We start from the raw sequence: 24659 nt of genomic DNA on the forward strand, positions 1-24659 counted from the left end.
ATCATGCAAATTGTTACATTGGCATTAGTATGCAAAAAGAAGCACTTTGATAACAACATGACCCTGCTGTGATGTCTCTAGAAAGAGAAATATCTTTGAATGCTCCCAGACCTGCCTGAAGTCCGGTGAATAATTTGTAACCGCAAACCAGCATTCAGGTGGCCTTAAATAAAAACTCAGCAGGTCTGACAGCATCTGTGGAGAGAAACAGAGTTAACATTTCTGATCTAAATAATCTTTCTACAGTTGGCCTTATTGCATTGAAAGAGCATCAAAACTTAAACAACCATCCAGGCTTCTTGGTACTTACTGAAAATAGACTTCATTCGGTCATGGTAACAAACTACTTGCATTTTCACAGCCCCTTTTTAGATCGAAAACCATCCCAAGGCACTCCAGGGATATAGTTTGACAAAAATGCTAGAGGAGGAAAAGAGGTGGTTTTTTAAAAAAGTGGAGTTAGTTTAAGAAGGAAATTCCAGATTGCAGGGCCCAAGCGACTGGAGGTACAACCACCAATTGCGAGATGGCGGGAGGGAAAATGATAAGCCAATTAGAGGAGTAAAGAGTGTGGGGCCTGGAGAGTGTGACAGAGGGGAGGAGGCTCGAGTGATTTATGCACTCCGAAGTTGTAGAGAAGTAGGAATCAATCAAAATCAGCAAGGGCAGATTGACAGCTGCAGATGTATTGTGAACAGAGGGCAGGTGAAGGCAGTTGGCATTTAGGTAGCAGTTGTAAGTGACATTGGAGGAGGTTTTTGGCTCGGGGCTGGGCAGATGAGTTGGAAGGTGGCAAGGTGGTGAGGGGTACAGTGGTCTTGTCTGTGATAAAACCATGGGAGTTGTGACCACTGGAGACAGCAAAGCCGAGGGGGTGGAATTAAATGTGGATAGGAGAGTTTATACATCTGGAGAGAGGCTTTGCAAAAAAAAAAAAAATCAAAATGACAGAAGATCTAATTAGCAATGAATTATTATTAAGATAGATCTCGAACATGTTAAAGCAACTCTAACATTGATTAAATTTGAATGTTATCTAACTACTTGTGAGGCATTAACCTTTGCCTGCTTAATTTATGCAAGATGGTGATCTTTGGTATTTGTACCTATTTAGCCACGTGGCTGACATAATGACGGGAGCAAAGGGTAATATTTGTGTTATACAACAACAGTCTGGAATTGTACAGAGCCTTTAGCATCAACATCCTAAGGAGTCTTGCAGGTATCGGAGAAATGAGCACGGTTGACTGAAACGGTTTTGAAAAGAACTTCTGATGCTACCACGCATACTGACAAAATAGAACACAATGCAATTAAATATGAAAGGGACCAGGGGAGACCTCCCTTCGTGCCTCAATTTGAACAGGATAATACAGATCAAGAACATCTCTGATTCAATTACTGCTTCTGTGCTGAGTTGTTGGTGGTTGGAGGCACCATTACTGGCCTCTGCCTTGCGTTAACGACTTCTTGCGTTAACCCAGTGACTCCTGCTGAAAAGTGTTGTGTAGGTGTGTGATGAGAATGCACCAGTTGTCATACTCTGCCCTCCTTTTGTTTGTCTACCTAACCAGTGACTACACTGCGAAATGTTAGTCGTGGTTATAAAATGCTTTGGGAAATCTTGAGGCATTTGTTCTCTTTTTAACCTGCCGGTACTATTCCAGAATAGTGTGAATGGCCAATGTATGGACATGACCTTTATTCCCGTTTCTCTTGCAGCTTGTTGGACTGTTACTTATCGGAGTAGCAGCATGGGGCAAAAGTTATGGCATCGTTTCCAGTATAAACATCATTGGTGGAGTCATTGCTGTGGGAGTCTTCCTGCTTCTTATTGCTGTTGTCGGACTTATTGGAGCAGTCAATCACCATCAGGTCATGCTGTTCTTTGTATCCTTTCACTGATTTCATTGGTCTTCAAAAAACAAATGGAGTATGGCTTTTGTACCCTATTCTTCCATTTGTAACCAATTGGGTTGATGCCCCACTCCTAGGTCTTTGATACCATTGTGAAAATGCCCACTAGAAGGTTAGTAAAAATGACCCTTGTTGATTCGCTGACCTGGGTGGAAATGCCCGGCCTTTGCTCACTACTTCCCACGGGGCCTAGGCTACGATTAGGACCTTAATCTTTTCAGTTTCTGTGGAAAAATAAAAATGCAGCCATATTCCTTGAAGGATAATGGAAAAGAATCGTACTGTAGCTTGTTTTAAACCTTCTGGCCCAAAATACCCAGAGTAGTATTTGCATTGAAAATCAGACTCATTATTCTGACACCAGTAATCCCGAGCTCAATGGTGGGAGCAGCCTCAAGGACTGCAGCGGTTCAAGAAGGCAGCTCACCACCACCTCCTGAAGGGCAACTAGGAATGGGCAATACATGCCTTAACCAGCGATGCCCACATCCTGTAAATTATTATTTTTTTAAAGCCTTTGTGAATGACATACTATATGAATAAACTGAGAAGCAACCATTGTGTTTCTTAAGCCCTTGTCAAAAGGCATTCTCTGTGTCAAAAGATAGAGTAGCACTATTACTTCACAGCGCCAGGGTCCCAGGTTCGATTCCCAGCTTGGGTCACTGTCTGTGTGGAGTCTGCACGTTCTCCCCGTGTCTGCATGGATTTCATCTGGGTGCTCCGGTTTCCTCCCACAAACCCCGAAAGACGTGCTGTTGGGTGAATTGGACATTCTGAATTCTACCTTTGTGTACCCGAACAGGTGCGGGAATGTGGCGACTAGCGGCTTTTCACAGTAACTTCATTGCGGTGTTAATGTAAGCTTGTGACACTAATAAAGATTATTATTATGCCCTGGAACAGAGCATGTTACTGATGCTATGGCTGCCATTGTTAGGATTTTGGTGAAGAGATGGATGAAACATTCACGTTGTACATGGTCCCCTTCCAAACCAGCAGGAGAGTATTTCTCCCTGCACCGATTTGAACAGTTTCCGATTATTTTATGCATGCTGGCACAATACTCAAGTAAACTTTAATGCAATTTTTTCCTACAAAGTATTGATACAATTACACTAAAGCCTGCAGATATAACAGCACCTATGTTAATTATGGGGATATATTGAAGGGACCAGACTACCAAATGAAATGCATGAGCAGATATTAAATAGCCTGTGGTATAACACAACTTTTTCTTTTAAACAGGCAAAGGGAAGGACTCTGAGATGTACCAGTGTCACTGAAAGTCTGTAATACATTGGGGCAGTACCAATCCAGTTATTGAGGTGGGATTGGAGGAGCTTTAGTGTGTTTCTTCAGAGGTTTAAGGCACAATGTTGGCACACAGTAATGAAAGCCTTTGCCCTGCATTTAATCTGTTCTCTGTCTTACCTGAGAGTATTTTATGTGGAGACAAAGTGAAAACAAGAGACAAGCGTTCAGGAGCTGAAAATGTCACCCGAAGAAAGTATTAGAACGGAGCTTTGAGAAACCTTTACAAATACATTATTCATTCCAATGATGATTTTTTTTCACCAGTGATTTTTATTTCCATCAATTTCCCTCCTTGTTTCCTTGACTTTGCTTTCACTCCAGTACATGGTTATTTTATTCCTGGTCTTTGTGATTCAGTTTGGAGTCTCCTGCTCGTGCCTAGCTCTGAACCGCAGTCAACAGGTACCTTTTGCTACATGTCACTACAACTGTGTTGTGTTGTGGTTGCCCTGTTGTAAACAGCAAGTCCAGACATCTCTTTGAGCCTACTGCTCATCCTAGATGCAGTGATCTATTTCCTACTTTATAAAAACTGTTTTGAACACATGGTGTGTTTTTGCATTATCCTCAGCACAATTATGGCAAAAAGTTACCAACATTCCTCTCTCCACAGATGCTGGCAGACTTGCTAAGTGTTTCCAGCATTTTCTGTTTTTAGAGAGTCCAAGATGTTTTCTTTTTTTTTAAATATATTTTATTCAAGATTTTTTTGGCCAAACATAACAGCACATAGCGTTTCCTTTACACAGCAATAAAACAATATAAATAACAATGGCCAGTTTTAAACAAGTAAATAAATAATATATGAACAAAATCAAAAATAAAACTAAATGGCAACTGCCTTGTCCAAGATAAATACTCTCCAAAAATACAGTCCAACAATCCAATATACAATTACATATACCAACTACCTATACATATACAATAACATCCCTGAGAGTCCTTCTGATTCCTTCCCCCCCCCCCCCCCCCCCCCCGGGTTGCTGCTGCTGTCTTCTTTTCCATTCCCTCTATCTTTCTGTGAGGTATTCGACGAACGGTTGCCACCGCCTGGCGAACCCCTGAGCCGACCCCCTTAGAACGAACTTAATCCGTTCCAACTTTATAAACCCTACCATGTTCTTTATCTAGGTCTCCACACCCAGGGGTTTGGCTTCCTTCCACATTAACAATATCCTGCGCCGGGCTACTAGGGACGCAAAGGCCAAAACATCAGCCTCTCTCGCCTCCTGCACTCCCGGCTCTACTGCAACCCCGAATATAGCCAACCCCCAGCTTGGTTCGACCTGGACCCCCACCACCTTCGAAAGCACCTTTGCCACCCCCACCCAAAACCCCTGTAGTGCCGGGCATGACCAGAACATGTGGGTGTGATTCGCTGGGCTTCTCGAGCATCTCGCACACCTATCCTCTACCCCAAAAAATTTACTGAGCCGTGCTCCAGTCATATGCGCCCTGTGTAACACCTTAAATTGTATCAGGCTTAGCCTGGCACACGAGGACGATGAGTTTACCCTACTTAGGGCATCAGCCCACAGCCCCTCCTCAATCTCCTCCCCCAGCTCTTCTTCCCATTTCCCTTTCAGCTCATCGACCATGATCTCCCACTCGTCCCTCATTTCCCTATATATGTCTGACACCTTACCGTCCCCCACCCATGTCTCTGAGATCACTCTGTCCTGCACCTCCTGCGTCGGGAGCTGCGGGAATTCCCTCACCTGCCGCCCCGCAAAAGCCCTCGGTTGCATATACCGAAATGCATTCCCTTGGGGCAACCCATATTTTTCTGTCAGCGCTCCCAGACTCGCAAACGTCCCATCTACGAACCAATCTCTCAATTGTGTTACCCCTGCTCTTTGCCATGCTCCAAATCCCCCATCCATTCTCCCCGGAACAAACCTATGGTTATTTCTTATCGGGGACCGCACCGAGGCTCCCCTCTTTCCCCTGTGCCGTCTCCACTGCCCCCAGATTTTCAGTGTAGCCACCACCACCGGGCTTGTGGTGTATTTCTTCGGTGAGAACGGCAACGGCGCCGTCACCATAGCTTGTAGGCTAGTCCCCCTGCAGGACGCCCTCTCCAATCTCTTCCACGCCGCTCCCTCCTCTTCTCCCATCCACTTACACACCATTGAGATATTGGCGGCCCAGTAGTACTCACTTAGGCTCGGTAGTGCCAGCACCCCCCTGTCCCTACTACGCTGCAAAAATCCCCTCCTCACTTCCCGGCCCACACAAAACTCATAATACTCTTCTCAATTCTTTTGAAAAAAGCCTTCGTGACCACCACCGGGAGGCACTGAAACACAAAAAGGAATCTCGGGAGGACCACCATTTTAACGGCCTGCATCCTCCCTGCCAGTGACAGGGACACCATGTCCCATCTCTTAAAGTCCTCCTCCATCTGTTCCACCAACCGCGTTAAATTTAGCCTATGCAATGTACCCCAATTCTTGGCTATCTGGATCCCCAAGTACCGAAAGTCCCTTGTTACCTTCCTCAACGGTAAGTCCTCTATTTCTCTGCTCTGCTCCCCTGGATGCACCACAAACAACTCACTTTTCCCCATGTTCAATTTATACCCTGAGAAATCTCCAAACTCCCCAAGTATCCGCATTATCTCTGGCATCCCCTTCGCCGGGTCCACCACATATAACAACAAATCATCCGCATACAGAGATACCCGGTGTTCTTCTCCTCCCCTGAGTACTCCCCTCCACTTCCTGGAACCCCTCAATGCTATTGCCAGGGGCTCAATCGCCAGTGCAAACAATAATGGGGACAGAGGACATCCCTGCCTCGTCCCTCTATGGAGCCGAAAATATTCAGACCCCCGTCCATTCGTGACCACGCTCGCCATCGGGGCCCTATACAGCAGCTGTACCCATCTTATATACCCACCTCCAAAGCCAAATCTCCTCAGCACCTCCCACAAATACTCCCACTCCACTCTATCAAATGCTTTCTCTGCATCCATCGCCACCACTTTCTCCGCTTCCCCCTCTGGTGGGGGCATCATCATTACCCCTAGCAGCCTCCGTATATTCGTATTCAGCTGTCTCCCCTTCACAAACCCAGTTTGGTCCTCATGGACCACCCCCCCGGGACACAATCCTCTATCCTCATTGCCATTACTTTGGCCAGAATCTTAGTGTCCACGTTCAGGAGGGAAATAGGCCTATAGGACCCGCATTGCAGCGGGTCTTTTTCCTTCTTTGGGAGGAGCGATATCGTTGCCTCTGACATAGTCGGGGGCAGCTGCCCCCTTTCCCTCGCCTCATTAAAGGTTCTCATCAGTAGCGGGGCCAGCAAGTCCACATATTTCCTATAAAATTCAACTGGGAATCCGTCTGGTCCCGGGGCCTTCCCCGCCTGCATGCTCCGAATTCCTTTCACTACTTCCTCCATTTCAATCTGTGCTCCCAGTCCCACCCTCTCCTGCTCCTCCACTTTAGGAAATTCCAGCTGGTCCAGAAAACACATCATTCTCTCCTTCCCATCTGGGGGCTGAGCTTCATATAATCTTTCATAGAATGCCTTGAACACTCCATTCACCCTCTCCGCTCCCCGCTCCATCTCTCCCTCCTCATCTCTCACTCCACCTATCTCTCTCGCTGCTCCCCTTTTCCTCAGTTGGTGGGCCAGCAACCTGCTACTCCCCGTATTCGTACTGTACACCCTGTGCCTTCCTCCATTGTGCCTCTGCATTACCCGTAGTCAACAAGTCAAATTCTACATGTAGCCTTTGCCTTTCCCTGTACAGTCCCTCCTCCGGTGCCTCTGCATATTGCCTGTCCACCCTCAGAAGTTCTTTCAGCAACCGCTCCCGTTCCCTACCCTCCTGCTTTCCTTTATGTGCCCTGATTGATATCAGCTCCCCTCTAACCACTGCCTTCAGCGCCTCCCAGACCACTCCCACCTGGACCTCCCCATTATTATTGAGTTCCAAGTACCTTTCAATACACCCCCTCACCCTTAAGCACACCCCCTCGTCCGCCAATAGTCCCATGTCCATTCTCCAGGGTGGACGCTGTTCTTTTTCCTCCCCTATCTCCAAGTCCACCCAATGTGGAGCGTGATCCGAAATAGCTATAGCCGTGTATTCCGTCCCCGTCACCTTCGGGATCAGCGCCCTTCCCAAAACAAAAAAGTCTATCCGTGAATAAACTTTGTGGACATAGGAGAAAAACGAAAACTCCTTGCTCCTAGGTCTACTAAATCTCCAGGTGTCTACTCCTCCCATCTGCTCCATAAAGTCCTTAAGCACCCTAGCTGCTGCCGGCCTCCTTCCGGTCCTGGACCTCGATCTGTCCAGCCCTGGTTCCAGCACCGTGTTAAAATCTCCACCCATTACCAGCTTCCCCGCCTCTAGGTCCGGGATACGTCCTAGCATGCGCCTCATAAAGTTGGCATCATCCCAGTTCGGGGCATATACGTTCACTAAGACCACCGCCTCCCCTTGTAATTTGCCACTCACCATCACGTATCTGCTCCCACTATCCGCCACTATGGTCTTTGCCTCAAACATTACCCGCTTCCCACTAGTATGGCCACCCCCCTGTTTTTTGCATCTAGCCCCGAATGAAACACCTGCCCCACCCATCCTTTTGCGTAGTCTGACCTGGTCTATCAGTTTCAAATGCGTCTCCTGCAGCATACCCACATCTGCCTTAAGTTTCTTTAGGTGTGCGAGTACCCATGCCCTCTTTATCGGCCCGTTCAGCCCTCTCACATTCCACGTGATCAGCCGGGTTGGGGGGCTCTCTACCCCCCCCTTGTCGACTAGCCATCCCCTTTTTTAATCCAGCTCCTCACCCGGTTCCCACGTAGCTGTATCCCCCCCCAGGCGGCGCCCCCCGCCCCGCCCACCCCACCCCATACCAGCTCCCCCTTCTCCCCAGCAGCAGCAACCCAGTTAACCCCCCCCCCCCCCCCACCCCACCCTAGATCCCTAACTAGCGTAATTGCACCCCCCATGTTGCTCCCAGAAGTCAACAAACTCTGGCCGACCTCGGCTTCCCCCCCGTGACCTCGGCTCGCACTGTGCGACGCCCCCTCCTTCCTGCTTCCCTGTTCGCGCCATAATTATCATGGCGCGGGAACAAAGCCCGCGCTTCCCTTTTGGCCCTGCCCCCAATGGCCAACGCCTCCACCTCCCTCCCTCCCTCCCCCATAACATGGGGAAGAGAGAAAAGTTACAGGGTCGCAGGATTAACAGCTTAAAAATCATCTCTCCCCCCTTTTTCCCCCCTCTTCACCCCCCCCATATTCGCCCCACCACTTTGTCTCAAACATTCTTTTTTATAACCCACTTATTCCAATTTCTCTTCGACAATAAATGTCCATGCCTCATCTGCCTCCACACAAAGTAGTGGTGTTTCCCTTGATGTGTGACCCACAGTCTTCCGGCTGCAGCATTCCAAATTTGACCTTTTATGAAGCACCGCCTTGGCCCGATTAAAGCTCGCCCTCCTTCTCGCCACCTCCGCACTCCAATCTTGATATACGCGGATCACCGCATTCGCCCACCTACTGCTCCGAGTTTTCTTTGCCCATCTGAGGACCATCTCTCTGTCCTTATATCGGAGAAATCTCACCACTATGGCTCGGGGAATTTCTCCAGCCCTCGGTCTTCGCGCCATAACTCGATAGGCTCCCTCTACCTCCAACGGACCCGTCGGGGCCTCCGATCCCATTAACGAGTGCAGCATCGTGCTCACATATGCCCCGACGTCCGCCCCCTCTGGAAGACCAAGAATCCTTAAATTCTTCCTCCTCGCATTATTCTCCAGCACCTCCAGCCTTTCCACACCTTTTGTGTTGTGCCTCGTGCATCTCCATCTTCACCACCAGGCCTTGTATATCGTCTTCATTCTCAGCAGCCTTTGCCTTCACGACCCGAAGCTCTTGCTCCTGGGTCTTTTGCTCATCCTTTAGCCCTTCAATCGCCTGTAATATCGGGGCCAACAGCTACTTCTTCATCTCCTTTTTAAGTTCTTCCACGCAGCGCTTCAAGAACTCGTGTTGTTCAGGGCCCCATGTTAAACTGCCACCTTCCGATGCCATCTTGGTTTTTGCTTGCCTTCCTTGCCGCTGCTCTAAAGGATCCACTGCAATCCGGCCACTTTCCTCTCCTTTTTCCATCCGTATCCAGGGGGGATTCCCTTCTGGTTTACCGCACAGCGTTTTTAGCCGTTAAAATTGCCGTTGGGGCTCCTATTAAGAGCCCAAAAGTCCGTTCCAACGGGAGCTGCCGAAACGTGCGACTTAGCTGGTCATCGCCGCATCCGGAAGTCGTCCAAGATGTTTTCTGACCCTTTCAATTATACTTTCCCGCCTGCATTTACTACAGGATGGGTCTAAGTTCACACCCCACACACTACAGTCTACTTTGGCATAGAATTTGCCAATAGGACCATTTAACCCTCCCCACACTGAACATCTCCTAGAAACTGAGTTCTGCTCTTGTCCTTGTCAAATATTGACCTGCGTCAGTAGGAGTCACTGGGAGGTATCCGGAACAAGGAAACCCCTTTCTAATCCAGAGGCAGAGACCAGTTGCAGCACCTAACTTGAGACATGCAAGGGGATCATTCGGAGACCTTCCCTAGTCTTTGTCACTCAGGACTGAGTGATACAAATTTGAACTAAGATGCAACTCACTGATTATATAATGAAAATATGAAATTACTATTGCAGATTAATAGCTCAATTTGTGTAATAGCATTATATCTTGCACCTAATCTGCCGAATTTTACTAACTTGGTATTTGAAAATTCAAACTGCCTCTGTGCAGGCAGGCTTATTTCATGATAAATCACTAAGATTGTAATTTTGGTTAACTAAATATTTAATTCGTCTTTACTTGTTACAGGTATTCAAGGAAATAAAGATGGATTCCTCTTGAGGCTATAAGTGAATCAAATCAGTAAAACTAGCTGACATAATGTAATCACAGCAAATCCCATTTTGTGTTGGCAATTATTTCTTTAACAATTAAACTAGGTCATAATACTCATTTGGAGAGCTGGTGCAGACATGATGGGGCTGAATGGTCTCCGACTTCATCATTACAAATCTGTACTTCTGTACTAATTGAAGGTTGAGCCCCTCTGGTATGCCACTGTCTCCAAGTGTGTTTTGTTTTTATTTAAATGCTCCTTCAATTATGTGAACCTCTTTAACATGCTCTCCTTATAACCTTTTTTGCACACATCCCAAAGACCGTCATAAAAGATTTACTGTCAGAATAGAGGCACTTGCCAATTGGATAAGTTTGAGTAGATTTGACTCCTTTTGACTGTGACCTGAGCTACACTTGCCATAGCTGCAGCTGTTCTTCACTTGTGCGGAAAACAATTTTTTTTAAAAGCCAAGAGATGTGAGGAGACTGCTGAAAAGCTGATCAGAGTTGGAACTGCTTATTTTAAAGGTGGGAAATTAGCAGAGCTATCCATTCGCCGCTACTGAAGAAAGGATCCTACGTGTTAAACAATTTATCTTTCATTTGTAGGACTGAAGTTGGAATCTAACCCAGACAGATGGGGACCATGGCCTCTTTTTTTAAATGTTATTAATGGGAGGGAAGCGCGTGCCAGTCTCTATTTGGCACACAGGGAGTGGATTCTTTTTAAACCAGGGTGACTTTATATATGGTTTGTTTTTTGTGGTGTGGATTAACCGAAGAATATTTGCCAGAGCACTGGGAAAATTCTGTCCTTCAATTAGTACAGATTTGTAATGATGAAGTCGGAGACCATTCAGCCCCATCATGTCTGCACTGGCTCTCCAAATGAGTATTATGACCTAGTGCCATTCCCTTGTACCCTTGCACATTGTTTCTATTCAAATAATCATTTAATCTCTCCTCCAATGCCTCGATTGGTACCCGCCTCCACCACACTTCCAGACAGTGCATTCCAAACCCGAACCATTCATTGTGTGGAAAGGTTTTTTCTCCCATCACATTTGTTGCTTTTGGAAATAGCTTTAAATCTATGCCCTCTCGTTCTCAATACTTTTACGAGTGGGAACAGTTCCTCCCTATCCACTCTGTCCAGCCTCTTCATGGTTTTGAACATCTCTATCAAGTCTTCTCTTAGCCTTCACCTCTCCAAGGAGAACAGTCCCAATTTCAGTTATTAAGATGGATTGGAGAAGTTTTTCATCCCAGGAGCCATTTTTGTAAACCGCTCCTGTATTCTCTCCAATGCGTTCACATCCTTCCTAAAGTGTGGTGCCCTGAACGATACACCATCAGAACTAGGAACAGAAGGAAGCCGGTTGGCCCCTCGAGCCAGCTCCGCCATTCAATTGGATCATGGGTGATCCGACAGTCCTCTCATCCACTTTCCCGACCTTTCCCCATAACATTTGATTCCCTTACCGATCATGAATCGATCTATCTCAGCCTAAAATATACACAGGGACTCTGCCCCCACAGCTCTGTGGAATTCCAAAGACTTCACAACCCTCTGAGAGAAGAAATTCCTCCTTATCTCAGTTTGGCTCCCCTTTATTCTGAAACTCTCCCATGAGGGGAAACAGCCTCTCGGCAATTACCGTCAAGCCCCTGAGGAATCCTCTGTTTCAATCAGATCACCTCTCATTCTAAGTGGAGTCCCAACCTGTTTAACCTTTGCTCATAAGACAATCCCTCCACACCGGGGATCATCCCAGTGAACCTTCTCCGATGAAATAATATCTTTCCTTAAATAAGGGGACCAAAACTGCTCACAGTATTCCAGATGTGGGGCAGGATTCTCCGGTACCCCAGTCGCATGTTTCTCGGCCGCGTGCCATTCGTTGGCGGCGGGATTTCCCATTGAAACCACCCCACGCCGCCGGGAAAAGTGAATCGCAATGACTGGAGAATTCCGGCCGTTGTCTTACCAGTACCTTGTACAGTTGAGGCAAGACTTCCTGACTCTTGTACTCCAACCCCTTGAAATAAGGGACAACATTCCATTAGCCTTCCTGATTACCTGCTGCCCCTGCGTGCCAGCTTTCAGCGTTTCGTGCACAAATCCCCCCCCTCCCCCCCCCCCCCCCCCCCAAGGCCCTTTGTGTTGCAGCATTTCTCCATTTAAATAATACTCTGCTCTTTGCCCACTTATTTAACCTATCAATATCTCTTTGCAGATTTGGCTACAGTACATTCACTTCCTTCCTCCAAGTCATTAATATAAATTGTAAACTGTTGCGGTCCCAGCACTGATCCCTGTGGAATCCCTACTGGTCACCAACCTGAGAAAGAACCCCTTACTCCAATTTGCTGTTTCCTGCCCATTAGTCAATCCTCTATCCATGCCAATATACGACCTCCAACACCATGGGCTCTTGTGACTAAACCTTTTGTGAGGTATCTTGTCGAATGCCTTCGGGAAGTCAAATACAACCATCTACTGGTTCCTCTCTATCCATTCTGGTGAGACTTCCTCAAAAAATTCAAATAAATTAGTCAGACACTATTTCCCTTTCATGAAGCCATGCTGACTCTGCTTGATTGAGGATCTCCAACTGAGGTCTAACCAGTGTCTTACACAAGTTCAGCATAACCTCCGTGTTCTTGTTCTCTGCCCCTATTAATAAAAGGCAGAGTACTATCTCCGTTATGAACCACTACTCTCCACCGGTCCTCCCACCTTTAATGAATTATGCAGATAAACACCCAGGTCTCTCTGCTCCTGCACACCCTTTAGAGTTGTACCTCTTATTTTATATTGTCTCTCCATCTTGCTACCAAAATAAATCCGCTCACACTTCTCATTGAACTTCATCTGCCACCAACTTGTCTAAATCTTTTTGAAGTTCTGCCCTGTCCACTTCACAGTCTACAATATTTTTTTTATAAAAATATATTTATTAAAGTTTTTTAACAACACAATTTTTTCCCCTTACAAACAATAACCCCCCCGTAACAAAATAACAAGAAATCGCGCTGAGCAAGATATATACATGGCAAAATAGTACATTTACATAGCTTTATACACTGGCTCTCTCCCGCACGTGCCAGTTTCCCCCACCCTTCATGTTATCTCTTGCTCATCCATCCCCCCAAGCAATCCCCCATTCTCCCCCCCCCCCCCCAGGGTTGCTGCTGCTGCTGACCGACCTTCCTCTAACGCTCCGCGAGATAGTCTAGGAACGGTTGCCACCGCCTGTAGAACCCCTGCGCAGACCCTCTCAAGGCAAACTTAATCTTCTCCAGCTTTATGAACCCAGCCATGTCGTTTATCCAGGCCTCCACACTAGGGGGCTTCGCCTCCTTCCACATTAGCAAGATCCTACGCCGGGCTACTAGGGATGCAAAGGCCAGAATGCCAGCCTCTTTCGCCTCCTGCACTCCACTACTTGTCCACTACTCCAAATATTGCTAGCCCCCAGCTTGGCTTGACCCAGACTTTCACCACCTGTGATATTGCTCCCGCCACTCCTCTCCAGTGTCGGGCATGACCAAAACATATGGACATGGTTCGCTGGGCTCCCTGAGCACCTTCCACATCTGTCCTCTACCCCAAAGAACCTACTCAACCTCGCCCCTGTCAAGTGCGCTCTGTGAACCACCTTAAATTGTATCAGGCTGAGCCTGGCACACGAGGAAGAGGAATTAACCCTACTTAGGGCATCAGCCCACAGACCTTCCTCGATCTCCTCCCCCAGCTCCTCCTCCCATTTACCCTTCAACCCTTCAACTCTTCTACTAGCGCTTCCCCCTCTTCTTTCATCTCCTGGTGTATACCGACACCTTGCCCTCCCCGACCCATACACCTGAGATCACCCTGTCTTGAATTTCTTGTGCCGGGAGCAACGGGAATTCCCTGACCTGTCGCCTCACAAAAACCCTCACCTGCATATATCTAAAAGCATTTCCCGGGGGTAACTCAAACTTCTCCTCCAGTGCCCCCCGGCTCGCAAATGTCCCGTCAATGAACAGGCCCCCATTCTTCTAATCCCCGCCCGATGCCAGCCCTGGAACCCCCCCATCCATCTTCCCCGGGACAAACCGGTGGTTACCCCTGATCGGGGACCACACCGAGGCTCCCACTGTACCCCTGTGCCGTCTCCACTGGCCCCAGATCCTTAACGTTGCCACCACCACCGGGCTCGTGGTATACTTGGACGGCGAGAACGGCAGCGGTGCCGTCACCAACGCCCCCAGGCTCGTTCCTTTACAGGACGCCATCTCCATCCTCTTCCATGCCGTCCCCTCTCTCTCCATAACCCACTTGCGGATCATCGCCACATTTGCTGCCCAGTAGTAGCTCCCTAGGCACAGTGTACAATATTTCCAAGTTTTGTGTCCGTTGCAAATTTTGAATGCACTCCAAGATCTAGATCATGAATATCAGGAGGCAGCACGGTGGTGCAGTGGGTTAGCCCTGTTGCCTGAAGGCACCGAGGTCCCAGGTTCGGTCCCGGCTCTGGGTCACTGTCTGTGTGGAGTTTGCACATTCTCCCCGTGTCTGCGTGGGTTTCACCCCCACAACCCAAAGATGTGCAGGTTAGGTGGCTTGGCCACGCTAAATTGCCCCTTAATTGGAAAAAATGAATTGGGTACTCTAAATTTATTTTTTTTTAAAACAAAAAAAAAAAATGAACATCTATCAGGAAAAGCAAGGGTCCCAATCCCGACTTCTGGGGAACACCACTACAAACCTTCCTCCAGCTTGAAAAATATCCATTACTCTCTGCTTCCTATTACTCAGCCAATTCTCTATCCATGTTCCTACCATCCCTTTTATTCCATGAGCTATGACTTTTCTCAAATCCGTTGTGTTGCATTATCAATCAAATGCCTTTTGGAAGTCCGTGTAAACGACATCAACATCATTACTCTTATTGATTCTTTCAGTTACCTCTTCAAAAAACTCCAGCAGGTTGGTTAAACACAATTTCCCCTTTAGAAATCCATGCTGGCTCTTCCTAGTCAACCCACATTTTCCATGTGACTACTATTTCTATCCTGACATTGTTTCTCGAAGCTTCCCCACCACTGAAGTTAAACTGACTGCTCTGAAATTGTTGGACTTATCCTTTCAACCATTTTTGAACAAGGGCAACATGTTTGCAGTTCTCCAGTCCTTTGGCACCTTTTCTGAGTCTAGGGAAGACCAAACAGTTATGGCCAGTGTCCCTGTAATTTCCACTATCACCTCCTTCAATATCCTTGGATGCATCCAGTCCTAAGTCTTGTCAACTTTCAGTCCCAACACTCTATCCAACACTTAATCCTCATCAATTTTGCACCCTTCTAGTGACGGAGTTTCCTCCCCTGTTGCCATGTCCTGGGTGGCATCTACCTCCTTGGTATAGACAGATGCAAATTATTTATTTAACACCTCGCCACATCCCCTGCCTCCATGTGTAAATCTCGTTTTGGTCCCTAATCGGCCTGACTTCTCCTTTTAACACCCATTTATTACTTCTATGCCTGTAGAAGACTTTGGGATTCCCCTTTTATGTTGGCTGCCATTGTTTTCTTATAATCCCTCTTCGCTTCTCTTATTTGCTTTTCCCTTCTGAACATTCTGTATTCCTCTTGGTTCTCAATTGTATTTTCTACCATGCACCTGTCATAAGCACATTTTTTCTTCTTGATTTCTATCTCCTTTTTCATCCAGGGAGCTTTGGATTGGTTTGCCCTACCCTTTCCTTTTGAGGGAATATATTGTGACTTTACCCAAACCATTTCATTTTTGAAGGTAGCCCATTGTTCAGCTACGGGTTTTCCCACAACCTTTGTTTCCAGTCTATCCAGCCCAACTTTGTCCCTGCTCCTTTTGAAGTCTTCTTCCCCCAGTTAATTATTCTTACTCTGGATCATCCATTGTCCCTTTTCACCGTCATCCTAAACCTTAATCACTGTCTCCTAAATGTTCCCCCACTGACACCTGGCCCACCTAATTTCCAAGAACCAGGTTCAGCAATTCCTCCTTTCTTGTTGGACTGGACACGTATTGCTGCACAAAATTCTCCTGAACACAAGCTCGGAACACTTCCCCTCTCTGCCCTTTACCCAAATATAGATTGGGGTAGAGGTAGAGTAATTTAAGTTCCTTGTAATGATTACGCCTCTGATTTGTTCCTCTACATCTGTTCCGCTGGTTGGAGATCTGTAGACCACACCGAGCAATGTGATTGCTCCCTTTTTGTTCCTTGGCTCCAGCCAAATTGTTTGTCCTTGAACCCTCTGGGACATCCTCTTTCTCCAGCATGGCAATGCTCTCCTTAACCAGAACTGCCACCCTCCTCCTTTTCTTCCTTTCCTAACTTTTCTGAACACCTTGGCCAGGATTCTCAGCCTCCATGGCAAAATCGCGCTGGGCGCGGAGAATGGGCCTCAAACCCGTGATCGGGTCCGACGCTGCTCCCGCGATTCTCTGGGGACCGGAGAATCGTCGCCAGTCGCGCGTGCATGCGGTCGGGGGCCATTGAAAGAGGCCCCCGCGGCAATTCTCCGCTGACAACTGGCCGAGTTCCCGCCGGCGTGGTTCACTCATGGTTCCACCCGGCGGGAGCTCAAAGTTGTGGCTGAGGACTCAGTCCGCGGCTGCCCTGGTGGGGGGGGGGGGTCGGGGGGGATCTGTCACCGGGGGGGAGCCCTCCAGGACAGCCAAGCCGCCGATCGGCGGCCACCGAATGGCGGCGTGGGTCCGCCATGTTGCATGCATGCGTGGACCTGCGGCCGGAAGTGCAGGGTCCCGTATTGGCAGCCGGAGCTGCGATGAGCACTCCGGGGCCTTACGAGCCCCCGGCAAAACAGTGAATCCAGGAAAATCCAGAGTGATTTGTGCCCGTTTTCTCGCGGGAGTGGGGACACAGCCCCATTATCAGAGAATTCCGTCCCTTGTACCCAGGAATATTTAACACCCAGTCCTGCCCTTCCTTGAGCCAGGTCTCTATTATCGCCACAACATCATCATTCCACATGGTAATGGGACCGTCAAAGTTCACCTGAATGTTAGCGCATTAAATCAAGATCCATCTTTATCAGAAATTAGCACTTTCAACACTGTAGCATGTCTTCAATCCTGCATTGACATGAAAGTCGAGATTAATGGACTCAAACTCTCAGACTGGGACCCAGAGATAAAGCACTTCCTCGCTCTTGCTCTGCCCTCCTGATCTTCCAGTCCAAATCAATGCTTGAAATTGAGCAGATGTTAGTGCTGCGAATACCCAAAACCACACCACTCCCAGAATGAGTTTCCACAAAAAGCTAACTGAGCATTGGGGGAAAAGAACTCCATCACTGCAAACACACTGGTCTTGAACTTAAGTCCAAACTTTATAGCCAACCCCTTTGACAATCCATTCCACTCACTTGGAATGCTGCTTAAGGACCATATGGTAAACTTCATTGGAAGTTGGTCTGTTGTGAGACATTGATTTTTCATTTTATTATTGTTTAGGAGCATCTGCTAAAGTTGACCTGGAATAGAATGTCAAATGCAACCAGACGAGATCTAGAACACCAGCTGGATTGCTGTGGATTTATGAATGATACCGAGAATATTGCCATCTACACATCTGATTATTCGTTATGTAAAGTTGTGAGTATTTTTTCTTGTAGGATTATTGATGTTATATAAAGGCATGCACACAGCAAAGTAAGTTCCCTAGACAACAATAAAGGGTAATATTTGGTATGTGCTTGCTCCATAGACGTTCCAGGAAATGGACCTTTATTGCACCCCACCAATCTATTTGTGGTCGGAAATATGATATTGGGCTCCTATTCATCCAATTGAGTCTTTATTTGAAATTACCTGTGTAGAAATTTGGGAATGATTACAGGTTTTGAGTCTGATTTCACTTGTGATGCTGGTGGTGGAAAGTGGGGTAGGCGAGGGAAGATTAGAAGGATCAATTATCCTCGACTATCCTTTTGACAATATGCACTTGTGGCCTGGGAGCAGTTGTTGAATCACATTAACAAAAAGAGCGCATTAAAGTTCCCCAAATCTTCCCCCCCACCCCAACGTTAAAATCGGCTTTTCTATGAAACTCAGCACAGTGGTTAGCACTGCTATATCTTAGAATTTACAGTGCAGAAGGAGGCCATTCGGCCCATCGAGTCTGCACCGGCCCTTGGAAAGAGCACCCTACCCAAGCCCACACCTCCACTCTATTCCTGTAACCCAACCTTTTTGGACACTAGGGGCAATTTAGCATGGCCAATCCACCTAACCTGCACATCTTTGATCTGTGGGAGGAAACCAGAGCACCCGGAGGAAACACACGCAGGCTTGGGGAGAACGTGCGGACTCCGCACAGACACCAGGGACCTGGGTTCGATTCCCGGCTTGGGTCACTGTCTGTGCGGAGTCTGCATACTCTCCCCGTGTCCGCGTGGGTTTCCTCCGGGTGCTCCGGTTTCCTCCCACAAGTCCCGAAAGACGTGCTGTTAGGTGAATTGGACATTCTGAATTCTCCCTCTGTGACCCGAACAGGCGCCGGAATGTGGCGACGAGGGGATTCTCACAGTAACTTCATTGCAGTGTTAATGTAAGCCTACTTGTGACACGAATAAGGATTATCGTCTGTGAAGGGGCAGGAAACCAAATATAATTGATGCAAAAAAGATTGTAATCTTTCTTGCCTGGTGAAAATGTTTTACGTTTGTATTCCAAATACTGTGCGTCTACTTTGTATTTTCTTTTTTGACAGCCCTGCAAATCAACTGGTTGTAAAATCTGTGGCAATGTCATGTTAACACATTCTGGCCAGGCTCTCAGGATCCTGGGTGGAGTGGGACTTTTCTTCAGCTTTACTGAGGTGAGGTTTGTTGTGTTGCGTTGTAAAGTAACAATGGATTTGCCTCTTCCAAATTATCTTGTGGAGGTATAGTTTTAAAAATAAAAATTGGTTTCTCATTAATGTGAGCAATCGCGGTTCTTTGGATGTGAAATCCTAATGTTCACGGATGCCATATGGGGCTACCAACAATCCAATCTTCGGCTATTTTAATTTTTCCCCGGTAGTCTTACTGGATATTTCCAAAATATAAATGGAGACTCTGGAAAATTTGGTTGACATTAGGTGCCACTCAACTCACAAACGAGTGGCAGTAGGGGATGACCCAGACCTTGGAGCAAATGAAATGTCAGCCAAACCATGAGCAAAGCCATTGTTTGCTCTCTAAAGTTTGGTATGATCTGAACCTATTGATCAGATTATTGCCAAATCATTGCTCTGGAATATCCATTGCTCTTGGTGTATGCTCTCTCCGATATAGTCTTGTGTCAATATTGTGTATTTTTTCCGTACATGAGGTACATAATGTATTGGGGCAGGGTAGAAAAAACATGTAGGTATACTAATTTTCATTGTTCTTTTTTTCTCCCCCAGATCCTTGGAGTTTGGCTAGCTATGAGATTTAGGAACCAGAAGGACCCTCGAGCAAACCCGAGTGCCTTTTTGTAGAACCCTCCCCTTTCTCTGCACTCTCATGACCGTTGCATCCTCTAGCTGCTAGTCAAAAATTATCTTTCCCAGGGATTATTTTCATCAAAGCTCACATGGATACGGAAGGCAGAAGAAGAATGTCCACTTTCCTTCTCGAATGCATGATGGGATGGAGCAAATTGGCCAAACTGCATGAATTATTGTGATGCCACGGCTGATGAGACTCAGTGACATTTGGGCCGTACTAATTGAATGCTCCACCCTTGATGTTAAGCCCCTGGTTATGTGGCTATATTTTAGTGTAAGAACCAGAACTTGAAAAATGTGTGCAAAGTCTTAAATTTTTTTAAATTAGTCCGGAGCTTGCTGTTTCATGACATACAGTTAGGTATGCCAGACTAATAATGCATCATTACAGCTACTATTAATGTTCAGCCAGTTTTTAGGCTTGTTAATGGAGAGGGGAATTGAAGAGAGCAGGAGAGAAACTTCCTTTTAAATAAAGGTTTTAATTGATTGAAAGAGCCTTTTTATTATACAGAACTTTTACAAGGAACACTTGTCACAATCATAAGTTTGAACTTGATGGTAACTTTAAGTTTTAAATTTGCGATAGGGGAATTGGTAGCAGCCATACTGATTTCAAATTTACAACACGTGCAGCTTCAGTGCCACTGCTGCTGTGTGGCTGTGGTAATGAAGGTATTGGCTCAATTCCTACTTGTAGGTCAAAACAGAAGCTAACTTCCTACCATATCCATGTACGCTCTGGTTGGTGCTTCACTAGGGGTATGACTGACGTTCTGGCGAGCCTTGGGAGTTGCACTTCTCTGCTAACTTGCCTGTGAGATAGCTGCAGTTATAGCACCATTCGATCTGGCAACTGCAAGTGAGCAGAATGCCTTTGAATTGAGGGGAAAGAAAATAAATGTCAAGAGTTAAATGAAAAGCTTTTTTCAAGTCCTGGTTCAGACCCAATGGCTCATGTCCATTTTCAACTGTCTGGCTTCAGTGTTTAGTTATACTGGTACCACTGAAATGTGACGTCTCCCAATAGTTCCAGATTTTTGTCATTCTTCCTAATTGTTCAAGGGTGTATTCTCGTGATGTTTTGATTTTATCAAAGTTGAGGCTACACTGCCTTCTCCTTGCTGTTGTATCGAGCTATGTTCCACATAACTAGAATGCAAGATGGAGGAATGTCTTTTCTCAAGCTATGAACAAACTGCAGCATTAGTATTATAAAGACCCTACACTGTAAGTAATTGAGCAAATAAACGTGACCATCCAATCCAAAACCCTGGCTGGGAAATGTCTGATGTCTTCACATGAGCCACCAAATTGTATGGACATAGTATTGATACACTAGATAAATGCAGTCAAACTGCTGAATCTGAAGCCCTTCAATTAACGTCGGTCTGCTTTAATTTTCTTTTCCACCGAGCTGTTGTGGAAAGGAAGTAAATCAGGAGTGAAGTCTTCATATTTTGGATATTAATAGTTTACTTGTTCGTGCAATAACCTTGGCCCCGAGGTTCATCAGTGAAAAGGCAGCTCAGTGGTTTGACTGTTGCTAACTACACAATGAAAGTAGCGCAGGATGTGATCTTCAGCTGTGTGCCCACATATCACCCACCTAAACACACCCGTTTGTGAGAATTCATTGCCACCATGAGGAGAGGGATGATTCAATGCATGAATCTGAATTGGTTACAATAGGAATTGCATAGGTAACTCCACTGCTAGCTGGATCCATGCAAGGATTAGTGGTATAAAACAAATTGTGCTAATTAGGTGTACTCTGGAGTGCAGATTGTTATATGTCATTTAGAAACCTCCCAGTTGACTTTTTAACCAACATACTTAGTATTTTGTTAATGGTGTGGAAGAATGAATGTCAAATACTCCTTTAATTTTGTTGTATATTTTATACATACATATATATATTATACAGTGACCATTACAGAAATGTAGTGGTTGTGTTACTGAACCAGTAATCGTAACTTGGACTAATAATATCACTATAGTAGATATGAGAACCTGCATTGTTTTTTTTTTATAAACAAGTCTTTAAGAGCTTGATCCTTTGCTGAATATTCATTACGGTAATTTGTATTTTTAAGGTGTTTTTTGCCACAAGTGATACTGCCTTTGAGGGAAGTGGTGTTTGCTCGAGACTCAAAGTTACACATTGAAAATCTCTTCCCCACCCACCCAAATCCAGCTCAATTTTATCCTTTTGAAATATTTGTGTGACTGGGGCAAATTCTCATTGCATTTTGTGAAGGGAATATACTGGATGAGACTGGCATTTCTTGGCACTCTGGCTCCAGTGCAGGGACATGTAGACATGGAGAGAATCTAGCAGAGGGCACAAGAGATGTGGTTTTACATTGGCAATGCATTAGGTTAGCGGATTTGGAAAGCATATCGTTTGGTTGACATTTGTGGATGCCCTCCTGTGGCGGGGGTTGGTGATTGCCAACTTTAAAGACCCAAGTGTGTTCAAAGGCTTGATGGTGGTTCTGGAAGTGTGGACAGGGTCAAATGAGTAGTGTTGTGCCTCAGTGGCTGCAAGCTCTTTTGACCGATCAGCTAGAAGCAAGGAATGTGACAGCACGGTGGTTAGCACTGCTGCCTGACTGCACCAGATTCAATTCCAACCTTGAGAGACGGTGTGGAGTTTGCACTCTCCATGTGTGTTTCCTTACACAGTCCAAAGATGTGCAGGTGAGGTGGATTGGCTATGCTAAAATTGCTCCTTGGTGTCCAAAGGTTAGGTGGGGTTATGGAAATAGGGTGGGGGAGTGGGCCTGGGTAGGGTGCTCTTGCAGAGGGTTGGTGCAGGCTTGATGGCCTTCTGCACTGTAGGAATTCTATGGATTAGTGGAACGTCTCTGGCAGTGTTTGACCTGTGTTTTAGGATGACAACTGGTGGCTAAGAATTTATATTGGTACCAATAACTTGTTCAGAAAGACACTTAATTTGAGGGACAGTCCTTGTGTAAAGCCTTGGCACATTCTGTTCAATGGAAGGTTTGGCTGTAATCTATTCCTACATAATCTGGATTTCAGGTGTAGACCAACACATTACAGTAAAATGTTTTATTGTATAAAAAAAGTGAAAACAAAACCTGCAATAAATGCTTCACTAATTCATGAATTATACTACTTTTTCGTGTCAATACTTTGTAGCATGTGGCAGTCAAACATCAGGGGGTAAGGAAGAGGCATCATCACCATGCAATATGTTAGAAGCACAAATGCAGGTTCCACCATTCCTTACCTCAGATGTTAATGAAATGAAAATCGCTTGTCACAAGTAGGCTTCAATGAAGTTACTGTGAAAAGCCCCTAGTCGCCACATTCCAGCGCCTGTTCGGGGAGGCTGTTGCGGGAATTGAACCGTGCTGCTGGCCTGCTTTCAAAGCCAGCGATTTAGCAGTGCTAAACAGCCCCTTAAACATGCCTGCAAGCAGCTGAACCTCGTGCAGTGGGTTTACACAATGACATCCTCCAATGTGGATCTTCAGGCTGGCATTGACATCCTCGCTCAGTATCCGGATGTGTTCGATGGGATGGGCACACTGCCATATCGATACAAGATTCTGCTACAACCTGATGCCAAGCCAGTGGTCCACGCACCACGCCGGCTCCGCTGAGGGAGCGCCTGAAGGCACAGCTCCAGGATCTTCAGCAACAGGGCATCATTTCCGAAGTAACCGAACCGACTGACTGGGTCAGCTCGATGGCGTGTTAGAAAGCCTTCGGGAGACCTGCGCATCTGCATTGATCACAAGGATCTCAATAAGAATATAATGCGTGAACACTACCCCATCCCGAAGCGGGAGGAACTCACCAGTGAGAAGAACAAAGAAAATTACAGCACAGGAACAGGCCCTTCGGCCCTCCCAGCCTGCGCCGATCCAGATCCTTTATCTAAACCTGTCTTCTATTTTCCAAGGATCTACTTCCCTCTGTTCCCCGCCCGTTCATATATCTGTCTAGATGCATCTTGAATTATGCTATCGTGCCCGCCTCTACCACCTCCGCTGGCAAAGCGTTCCAGGCACCCACCACCCTCTGCGTAAAAAACTTTCAACGCACATCTCCCTTAAACTTTCCCCCTCTCACCTTGAAATCGTGACCCCTTGTAATTGACACCTCCACTCTTGGGAAAAGCTTGTTGCTATCCACCCTGTCCATACCTCTCATAATTTTGTAGACCTCAATCAGGTCCCCCTCAACCTCCGTCTTTCCAACAAAAACAATCCTAATCTACTCAACCTTTCTTCATAGCTAGCACCCTCCATACCAGGCAACATCCTGGTGAACCTCCTCTGCACCCTCTCTAAAGCATCCACATCCTTCTGGTAATGTGAAAAATGAAAATCGCTTATTGTCACGAGTCGGCTTCAATGAAGTTGCTGTGAAAAGCCCCTAGTCGCCACATTCCAGCGCCTGTTCGGGGAGGCTGGTACAGGAATCAAACCGTGCTGCTGGCCTGCTTTAAAAGCCAGCGATTTAGCCCAGTGTGCTAAACCAGCGTGCAGCTCTGGTCTGTGGTGACCAGAACTGCACGCAGTATTCCTTTTTTTTAATATAAATGTTTTATTGAAAATTTTTTCCCAAACAACAATTTTTCCCCTCTTACAAAGCAAACGCAACAATAATACAGAAATTTTAAACAATACACAAGTAACAAAACCCCTTCATCTTTGACCTAAACTAACCCCCCCCCCCCTCCCCCCTGGGTTGCTGCTGCTGGTCATCTGTCTTCCCTCTAACGTTCCCCTAGGTAGTCGAGAAATGGCTGCCACCGCCTGGTGAACCCTTGAGCCGATCCTCTCAGGGCAAACTTTATCTGCTCCAGTTTAATGAACCCCGCCATATCATTTACCCAGGCCTCCAGTCCGGGGGGTTTCGCCTCCTTCCACATGAGTAGGATCCTGCGCCGGGCTACTAGGGACGCAAAGGCCACAACGTCGGCCTCTTTCGCCTCCTGCACTCCCGGC

The 24659-nt window shown here is 46.5% G+C and overlaps 1 protein-coding gene across 2 annotated transcripts in view; it reads left to right on the top strand.

Annotated features, from left to right (window-relative positions):
- Nucleotides 1-22810, top strand: part of tspan31 (tetraspanin 31) — a 31177-nt gene extending 8367 nt beyond the window's left edge. For both annotated transcript variants that reach the window (XM_072494010.1, XM_072494011.1), the window contains 5 exons: nt 1723-1890; nt 3556-3636; nt 17649-17789; nt 18907-19014; nt 19588-22810. In XM_072494010.1, coding sequence (XP_072350111.1) covers nt 1723-1890; nt 3556-3636; nt 17649-17789; nt 18907-19014; nt 19588-19662 — 573 coding nt within the window. In that variant the 3' untranslated portion in view covers nt 19663-22810. The remainder of the gene's footprint in view (nt 1-1722; nt 1891-3555; nt 3637-17648; nt 17790-18906; nt 19015-19587) is intronic.
- The last annotated feature ends 1849 nt before the right edge of the window (nt 22811-24659 follow it).

This window comes from Scyliorhinus torazame, chromosome X (assembly GCF_047496885.1).
Source record: "Scyliorhinus torazame isolate Kashiwa2021f chromosome X, sScyTor2.1, whole genome shotgun sequence".
Lineage (NCBI taxonomy): Eukaryota > Metazoa > Chordata > Chondrichthyes > Carcharhiniformes > Scyliorhinidae > Scyliorhinus > Scyliorhinus torazame.